Below are 10,152 nucleotides of genomic sequence, written 5' to 3'. Positions count from 1 at the left end.
GACGCGAGGGCCATCCACACTCGCGTTCGCGGCTTCGCGCCTCGATTCGCGCACGAGTGTGGTGGGCCCTTAACGAAGAATGCTCCCGAATCACACTACTGGGGGCCTACCACAAAAATCGAAGTTCGTCAATAGGGTTGTTTCCAATTTTTTGAAACGCTTGTATTACGTTCTATATTAACTAAAAGTTTCCCTAAAATTCAACTTTTATACTAAAAACGGCTTTAAATATGTTAAATTAACAAAATATATTTTGACAGATGCTTTCGCGTCCAAAACGCTCTTTGAAAATTGTGTGACGTCACAGTTTACGGTTTGACACATAACTACATACAAACGTAGAAGATACGAACTGTCAACTGTCAACAGTGTCAATCCGAGAGTTGTGACGTCATCAGAATCTTCAATGACGTTTTGAGTGCCAAAAGATATTTTAAATTCAATATTTACAAAAATATCGTCATTACAGGTCCCCTAAAAGTAGTTTAACATGTTCTTATAATCCAAAAGGATTTATTGGGATACAATTCTGCCCTAAGATTTATAGATGGAAACAACCCTATTGCGGGCATTTATCTCTTTCACTCTAATTACGTCTTCGTCAGAGTAATAGAGAAAGATCCCCGCAATTTGCGAATTTCGGTTTTCGCGGTAGGCCCCCTGAACTCTCAGTAATGAACGTACAGATGGCAGTACAAAAAGCACTCATACTATCTATAGTATTGTAGCCTGGTAGGATCAACTAGATTTGCTATACGGGTGCGCCCGTGAGGGACAGAACATATGCAATGCGCCTAAGTTTAAAAACACGTTTTAACATTCCTGTCAACAAACCAAAAACGACCTACGTAATTTGGTCGGGTTATTATTTGTTGCCCACCATAAGCCTTACTAAAATTTACGGTAAGTAATTAAAAATACTGTGACAAAGACAAACAATCATAGCGCTTTCTCTGCTACTCTTACCGAAAGTCCCATAAGAGCATCTCGTTCGGGCATCTGCCGGCTCTACCTTTTCATACATCTCTATAAGTACTTATTTTACCTCTATGTACTATACTCATACCTGCCGTTATAGTGCCTTTTGCTTGGTTTTGGTCATGAAGTGAGCACGAAGTAAGTAGGTATTTGAAATAATAGACAAAACCTTATCTGTAGGTTTTAATTAGCAAAACATGACGTATGTGAATGACAATATGAATTCGGCATGTAAGATAGAAAAATAATAAATGCTGTGAGTAAAGAGGTTCACCACATTCACCCGGGCCAGATATAATCGGATAAATACTTAGGCGAATTCCGGATTCTGCCGGACCTCCGGGGTTGTTCCGCACCTGTGGGTTCATTTCTATCAGGGCTCGGTGGCTCTGGCATTTCTTGCAGAGTTTCGGATGGCGACTGCGACGACGGAGTAGCGAACGGCTACATACTCGTTGTCACCGTTATCACAGCACCCGAGAGGAGCTAGGTGACGATTGGACACAGTCGTCTCTCGTCCATCTTCAGTCCGTACGTATGAATAAGTGGGGTTGGTTTCTAATACCTCCACTTCTTCTACTAACGGTTGGTACTTCGATTTTCGATCAAATCGTCGCATAAGAACCTTGTTCGAGCTAGTTAGCCATGTCGGAATTGATTCTCCGTTTGCTGATTTTCGCGGATGGCGGAACATCCTCTCGTGTGGCGTGCAGTTCGTAGTTGTGCATAGCAGCGAACGTATCGAATGCAACGCTTGTGGAAGAACATCCTCCCAACATTCTATTGGTAGGTTTCGAGACTTCAGCGCTAGCTGAATAGATTTCCACAGGGTAGAATTCAGTTTCTCAACTTGACCATTTCCTTGCGGATTGTATGGCGTTGTACGACTTGTTGCTACTCCTCTGGAGTTGAAAAAGTCCTTCACCTCTGCCGACAAGAAAGATGTCCCTCGATCGGAGTGTATGTAGGCTGGCATGCCAAACATACTAAAAATGCTGTCTAAATGTTTAATAACAGTTTTGGCGCTTATGTCAGAGCATGGAAAAGCAAACGGAAATCGGGAATACTCATCGATCACTGTTAAAATGTATTTGTTGCTTGATCTGGAACTGGATGGTACAGGTCCTTTAAAATCCATGCTCAGTCTTTCAAATGGCGCTACAGCTTTTATGAGTCTATTTTGTGGATCTGGTTTAGAGAATCTAGGCTTAACTTCTGAGCAGATGCGACATTGGTTCGTCATGTTCCTTATTTCTTCAGTGGAATATACCAAGTTTTTGGAACGAACCCAATGTGCCATTCTTGTCACTCCGGGGTGACAGAGAGCTTCATGGAGAGATTGCAGCTCCGCAGGTGTATTGACGATGGCGCAGACACGGGAGAGAGCATCCGCTACATGGTTCTGCGTGCCGGGTCTGTACACAATGTCATATTTGTATGGTGACAGCTCCAGGCGCCAGCGCTGGATTTTCTCATTTTTGATTTTACTGGTGTGTTTCTTGTCAAACATAAAGGAAACAGAACGCTGATCAGTAATTAGCAGAAATAGCTTCCCGATGAGAAAATGCCGCCATTTCTTCAAGGATTCAACGATTGCGTAAGCTTCTTTCTCGATCGCCGAATGGTTCTGTTCACTTTGATTGAGCGTTCTCGAATAGAATGCTACAGGCCTGCCAGCCTGTGAAAGCGTCGCTGCAATTGAGTGCTCCGATGCATCCGTCTCAACCGTAAATGGAACGTTGTCGTCAATGGCATGAACACAGGACTTTACTATATACTTCTTGAGATCTTCGAAATCTTTGATCATAGTGTTAGTTAGTGGAAATGTCTTCGTTTTTGCTAGCTCGTGTACTTTTTCGGAGAAGTTTGGTATCCACTTAGAGTAGTGAGCGAACATGCCCAGGGCTCTGCGCATACTGGGCAAGTCATGCGGAGGAGGTAGCTTTAAAAGAGGCTCTAATCTGGCGTTGTCCGGTTTGATAACATTATTAGCAATCGTATAGCCAAGTATATTAATGGCAGATTGTTTAAAAGTAGATTTGGTTTCATTGAGTGTCAGACCGTACTTTTTAGCAGCTGTTAGAAAGTTTTGCAAATTTGTATCATGCTCTTCAGGTGACTTGCCACATATTGTTATATCGTCGAGATAGGCAAATGTGCCTGCTAGATTTTCTGTCCGAATAAGCCAATCTATGGTTCTCTGGAAGCTAGAAACACCATTGGTAACACCAAAAGGGATACGTCGGAATTGGTAAAGATTTCCGGCAGCTTCGAACGCAGTAAAATGTCTCTCCTCTGGCAAAATTGGCACCTGGTGGTAGGCACTCTTCAAATCTATAGCGCTGAAGACGGAGTATTTGGCTACTTTTGAAATTAATTCTTCAATGGAGGGAAGCGGGTAAGCATCTAGTTCAGTATATTGATTAATAGTTCTTGAGTAGTCGACTACAAGACGTTTCTTATGGGTTGTAGACTTCGTAATTAGTACCTGCGCTCGCCACGGTGACCTGCTTTCTTCAATAATACCTTCCTTTAAAAGATTATTTATCTCCTCCTCAATAAAGCGTCGATCGTCATCACTGTACCGTCGTGACTTGATGGCAATCGGTTTGTATCCAGGAGTTAGGTTTGCAAATAAAGGTACTGCAGGAACGGACGCTACAGCCACATTGCAGACAACTAAGGGTTCTCTCGGGCCGCCAAACTCGAACTCGATAGAAGAATGTTGAGCCAATACGTCGAGGCCTATAATGACGTCTGAACACAGATATTCTACTAGCAGTAGCCGTACGTCCTCATATGAATGCTTGCCCAATGTAAGATCGATACTTATTTCTCCTGCAACTGGCGAACTATGAGTTAAAGAGGCCATGGATATTGTCTGCTGGCTGGGCTTACTTGTCAAGGAACATAACTTGGCAAATTTAGAATCCATAAAGCTCTTGGCACTGCCAGTATCTAGCAATACTTCAGCTTTGATACCGTTGATGTACGTAGGTACCGTTGTTCTGCGTAACGACGATGGCGATGCAGCGACGATACTGGCACTGACGTTATTCGTATCAGGTATTGCAGCGCTGGTTTGATTCTTGCTACGACAAACGTTAGCGAAATGTCCTTTCTTATTGCAAAGCTGACAAGAAGCATCGAATGCGGGGCAGGTCTTGCGTAGATGTACACGTCCTCCGCAGAAGAAACATTTTCTATTCGAGCGATACGACAAGGCTGGCGTGGCAGCGGAAGAGTTTTCGCTTGGGCCAGCAGTATTCCGTATGTTTTCAATAGTCGCATTCACAGGGGTGTTGTTGTAATGTAATGTGTTGACTTCTGCCATCTCTAGGGAGCGAGCTTGGTTGTGCGCTTCATCCAATGTTAGGCTCAGGTTCTCAAGAAGCCTTTCTCTTATTTTAGTTGAAGAGATTCCTGCTATGAAGGCATCACGGATATTGTCGTCCCGGTTTGTATTGCTATCGACGGCAGTGAAGTCACAGTCTTTAGATAATTGTTTCAGGGATTGAATATAAGTGTCTATTGTCTCTCCACTGTTTTGCTTTCGTGTAGCGAGAGCATGTCGCGCGTAGAGAATGTTCTTTGGTTTTACGTAAATCCCGTCTAGTACGTGTATAGCTTGTTCGTAAGTTTGACACTCGCTTATGTAGTTATAGACATTTGGAGATAGGTGATTGATTAATATATTTAGCTTGACCTGATCGGAAGAGAGAATTTGCACTGCAAGGAAGTTGTTGAAAGTCTTCTTCCAATGTTCCCATTCTGCAGCCGCGGTGCTTTGCGATGGGTCTCCTTCAAACCGCTCAGGGCGTAGATATTTTTCCATTCGTAATTAGTCGTTTCTTTTGCTAATTAAATTGAAATAATAGACAAAACCTTATCTGTAGGTTTTAATTAGCAAAACATGACGTATGTGAATGACAATATGAATTCGGCATGTAAGATAGAAAAATAATAAATGCTGTGAGTAAAGAGGTTCACCACATTATTTTTATATTCTTTGGTCATTAGGTAAGCACATGTACCGCAAACCGTTTTCATAAATTTATTAAATAAATCGCTCGCTAAATAGATCGCTCTTAAGCGATAAGACCGCCTGTTGTTACCTCTATCAAATTGTCTTTGTTTCTGCAAGTACATTTATTGTAAACTATATATGTGAGGTGTGCAATAAAAAGTATTGTATTTTATTGTACCTACAAATACCTAGGTATATCACTGGCCAAAAATACCAACTGCAGTTTTATTCAGGTATGTAATAAAACACGTGAATACAACCCCTTCAATCTTTATTGACAACTTGTTGACAACAGTAACGCCAGTCAAAATGAAAGTTATTAGATCTGTAACTTTTCTCAAAAATATTCGAAATATTCGCTTCTTTACGTTTAGTGCACCAGTTCACGGGCACAAATGGTTTCCTGATGCGGAGTATGTGCAGCAGTTCAGTGGTCCAGCTATATACAGCACACCTGAAATGGAGAAATATTACAAACCGGTCTATCATGGGAGACTTCCACCGGTAGAACGAAAATTGAAAAATATGTGGATCAACTTTGGCCCACAACATCCAGCTGCACACGGTGTGCTGCGACTGATCCTCGAACTGGATGGTGAAACAGTGTTAAGAGCCGATCCCCATATCGGATTCTTACACCGAGCCACGGAAAAACTCATGGAAAATAAACATTATAATCAAAGCTTGCCCTTCATGGATCGCTTAGACTACGTGTCATCTCTTGCAAATGAACAGACCTTTGCTTTAGCCGTTGAAACCTTAGCCAATATTGAGGCACCCCCCAGGGCGAAAGCGATTCGAGTACTCTGTACTGAACTTACTCGGGTAGCCAATCATTTACTGAATATAGCCGGCACTGTTTTAGATGCAGGCGGTATTACACCTTTTTTTTGGACGTGCGAAGAGAGAGAAAAATTATACGAATTGTTCGAAAGACTATGTGGAGCTAGAGTTCACTGCGCTTACATAAAAGTCGGCGGAGTGTCTCAAGATCTTCCGATCGGGTACCTAGACGACGTCTATGAGTTATGTAGTAAAATGGGAGAACGTTTAGATGAAACAGAGGACCTAGTAACGGGCAATCGCTTATATTATGCTAGAACGGCAGGTATTGGCGCTTATAGTGCTCACGAAGCGATCAATTTAGGTTTCAGTGGACCGATGTTACGCTGTACTGGTGTAAAATGGGATTTAAGAATCAATCATCCATATGACGGTTACGATCAATACGATTTCGATGTTCCCGTGGGAACGTATGGCGATTCTTACGATCGACATCTTTGTCGCCTGGAAGAGACTCGTCAGTCTTTGAGAATTATAAATCAAGTCATCGATACTATGCCTGAGGGCGAATATAAAACGGACGATTCGAAATACTGTCTACCGAGTAGAGTAGAGATGAAAACTTCTATGGAGTCTCTAATTCATCACTTTAAGTTGTGCACAGAGGGATATCCGGTTCCGCCAGGCTACACTTATACGGCGACTGAGTGTCCGAAAGGCGAGCTCGGGCTGTATATGGTGGCGGACGGCACGTCGCGGCCGTACCGCGTGGGAATGCGCCCCAGCTCGTACACCCACCTCGCAGGCATCGCGGTCTTCGGCAAAGGACTAATGTTAGCCGATATATCTATAATTGTCGCTAGCATAGATGTAGTTTTTGGTGACGTTGATCGTTAGATCTCAGATACATTTCATGATGGAAATAATAATGCATATATTTGCGTGAAAATAATTTATTCAAAAATTGTTTCCTTCCAGTTGTATTATTGCGTTTATCATAATCATTACTATAAATAAATAACAAGTATGTAGGCAGCTATATTACCTACAACGAGTTGCTAACGTAACAGGTAATAGAAATACCAATTCTAAAATCAGGTAGGTTTAATTCTAAAATCACCTACGTCGTAAGAATTTCTGCAATGGCAGATTAAGATAATAATGTAATGAGTAAGAAAATAATTACAAAACAACATATTTAATTCTTAACTATACAATTTAGGAGGAACGATTAAACAAAATAGGGAGATACTTAATATTTGTGTTACATACTTGTAAGTATATTACCAATATCAAGAAAGCAGTGTAATTACGACGCCTCATTACAGGTCGGTCAGCTGCAAAATAGTGCTACTAGTAAATAATAATAGAACACTAAGTATATAGTTTGTAAATTCCGCATACCTAAATATTCAGACTTTACTAGAATACACATTACAATTAAATATATAGAAACATCCAAGAATACAATTTCTTACATTTGGAATGCATAGTTCCCATTTTAATACCTGTAAAGGTACTTGTTAATCTAGGTATTGGACGTGTATATAAAATTAATAACTTAGGTACATATATTTTTCAAACCTGGTGTCCTTAAATATCGGTACAAGTCACTCAATACTAGTAGTCCTACTCCCATCCATGGACCATATATTATTGATACACTTTTGATCTAGAGATATAATATGCATACATATGTACGATACATTAAGTATAACATGTAAGTATAACATGTAAGTATACTTACACTTTTAAACATTTAGAGAGCAATCCAAGGCATAAGATACAAGTATCACCATAAATATAAAAGTCACATACACTACAACATCTACTGCGAGTTGTCAGTGGATAATGTCGGCTTAGTGCAGAGCAACTGCACTGATAAGCAATCATGTAAGGATTATACCTATCCTAAGGTAACTTAACGAATAAGTTGTCTCTTGAAATAAAGTTTCCCATTTTATATTTAACCCTTTTCCAAGCTGCACAAAACTACAAGGTTTTCCTAAAAAAAAAAACAGATATACCTATTCCAATTAATCTCATGACTAATTTGAAGACAAGTCACAATTTCCCGAAAGTGTAATTTAATTTTAACCTTTATTCTGATTGCTAGGGTTGAAATTCTATTGGGGCGTATGTGGTTGATAAAGTATGCTATGCCTGCAGTGGCAGCATGGTTCCTTTTTTGATCACCTGTCACTATACCCGTCACTTTTGCGCTTACATACTTGTTAAAACGTGACAGGCATGGTGACAAATGATAAAGAGCCGACCATCTTAAGCCCTACTGGAAAAGAGTTAGATACTTTTGTGTGTCTAGTAAAATGGCTACACACCTGCTCAAAAGCATATATCCTAATGATTTTACATGTACGAGTACATTCACAATACCGTAAGCACAGGCAACACTTGCCATGATTGAACAAACCGAAGATAATTTATAAAAAAACGGCCATAGCATATCGAGCCATGCTCAGTGTAGGGTTCCGTCGTTACCGTAGGTATAAGTCAAAATAGACTTTTTGGAAAAACCCAAAAACGGCTGAACCGATCAGGTTCGCTATTTTCCTTGAATGTCTTTACTAAGCTTTAATTTCACGATTTTTTTCATATTTTTGGACCATGGTTCAGAAGCTAAAATAGGCACAATTTTTTTTTCATTCAGGAAGATTAAATTATTTCCGAATGTATTACGGTCATCGAAACAATTCTTGAAGACCCATATTCGTTTTAAGACGTATCCAACGATACCTCACGCTATATACACTATACTTTTTAAATCGTCATGTTTACTTTGCGTAACTGCGATTAATCGCACACTTATTATTACTACTAATAAAACTGAAAGCTACTAGTAATATTACCAGTATTCTATAAGCAGTTTTCGATATACCAAAGCTAGGCGCACTTAAACGGTATGGCGCACTTTGCCCCCCTCATCTAAATCATTGTTCAAACTTGTGCTTAGATACTATATCATGTGTCGAAAGATGGCAGTAAATTTACTGTGGCTACAAAATTTTCTTTGAAAATCCACCTCTATTTCAAATTCTCTTTGCTATAATAAAAACAATACAACGACGATAAACTTATTTTTTACAGCAAAAATTATCAGACTGAACAGCAGTACCAATATAGTGCTATTTGTCATTTAAAGGAATAATTCTGTGGCCCTAGTGAAAAAGGGTACAAGTCTCTGGCAGCGCAGGTGTAAAGGGGTGTAAGTTCCACGTAACACTTATGCCCTTATACACCTAAACTGCCAGAGACTTGTACCCTTTTTCACTATGGCCACAGAATTGTCGTTTAATAGTTTACCAAAAAATACTGTTACTATGGTTTACGACAAAACACATTTCATTTAGGTACGTAACATACCTACTAAAAGGACGGGCCTTTGCCTATTGGGAAGCACAATCGCAGAAATTTTTCATTTTACAGTACCCACAATATTTATAACATATAAGCGTACATAAAGGTACATAAATCGTTGGTCCTTTAAATTATTGTATTATTCAACGGTACCATTCATCCTTGTGACATTTTCTCATTCGACTCGACGTAAATACAGGAACATAATTTTTGGAAAAGCCTTAAAACGCATCCGGAAAGAGAGTGGTAACATTCCGGTTTCGACTGCCATTTGACGCCGAGGTAATAAACAGGTATTCCGCTGAGGAGTAGAACGACTCCTATGGCCGTGTCCTTGGGTTGGTATATGGCCGGGACGAAGACTAGGAACCCGATAGCGATGAGGAAGGTGAACGGGATGGCGAGGTGCACGCGGATGGGGCGCGGGATGTCGGGGCGCGCGCGCCGCAGCCACAGCATGCCCACCACGGACGCGCCCACGGACAGCCACAGCGTTTGGGAGAAGTAGTTGATCAACGCCAGCACGTTGCTCGTCGATAGCATCAGCAGGGAAAACAGGCACTGAAAACATACAAGGGCTCATTAAATGCTGTACTAAAAGTCAAGCAACCAAAAAAAAACTAGAGAAGACTTTGTCTACTAGAGTTGTGTTTGTGTAGAAGACATTCTGCGGGACAATGCATTTATTATTTTTTCCTACTCCTCTACTGTTATCTGTCATTTATGCATTCATTAACACGAATATAAGAACATACATAAAAGATTTCAAGAAAAGTCTATATTGTCTATTCCTCATAAAAGCTCTTGTGCTTTTATAAGCTATAATGTTACTGCGATTAATGGCTACCAACCTAACAAAACCAAAACGAATACAGTTTTAAACTAAGTGCATTGATGCCAACTTACAAAATATTCATTTGGTTGCATAGTAAAAATAATTACTTCATAAGTCAGAAACACGCATGTGACACCCGTAATATAGCAACACC

At 40.4% G+C, this 10,152-nt stretch overlaps 2 protein-coding genes across 2 annotated transcripts in view; one reads left to right on the top strand and one right to left on the bottom strand.

Annotated features, from left to right (window-relative positions):
* The first annotated feature begins 5,267 nt into the window (after positions 1-5,267).
* LOC133517892 (NADH-ubiquinone oxidoreductase 49 kDa subunit-like) lies at positions 5,268-6,725 on the top strand. Its single transcript, XM_061851363.1, has one exon. The coding sequence runs from the start codon at positions 5,315-5,317 to the stop codon at positions 6,683-6,685; it is 1,371 nt and encodes a 456-aa protein (XP_061707347.1). The 5' UTR covers positions 5,268-5,314; the 3' UTR covers positions 6,686-6,725.
* LOC133517891 (large neutral amino acids transporter small subunit 2) overlaps positions 6,723-10,152 on the bottom strand; it is a 41,859-nt gene continuing 38,429 nt past the window's right edge. The window contains exon 7 of the mRNA XM_061851362.1: positions 6,723-9,724. Within this exon, the coding sequence (XP_061707346.1) occupies positions 9,320-9,724 (405 nt within the window). The 3' untranslated portion in view covers positions 6,723-9,319. The remainder of the gene's footprint in view (positions 9,725-10,152) is intronic.

Source organism: Cydia pomonella, chromosome 5 (genome assembly GCF_033807575.1).
Source record: "Cydia pomonella isolate Wapato2018A chromosome 5, ilCydPomo1, whole genome shotgun sequence".
NCBI classification, from domain to species: Eukaryota; Metazoa; Arthropoda; class Insecta; order Lepidoptera; family Tortricidae; genus Cydia; species Cydia pomonella.
The sequence above is the reverse complement of the archived record's forward strand: the minus strand, read 5'-3'. Positions and strand labels throughout refer to the sequence as shown.

Bases quoted from the DNA above. Each gene is read 5' to 3' on its own strand.
- LOC133517892 (XM_061851363.1), top strand. From the start codon at position 5,315: ATGAAAGTTATTAGATCTGTAACTTTTCTCAAAAATATTCGAAATATT.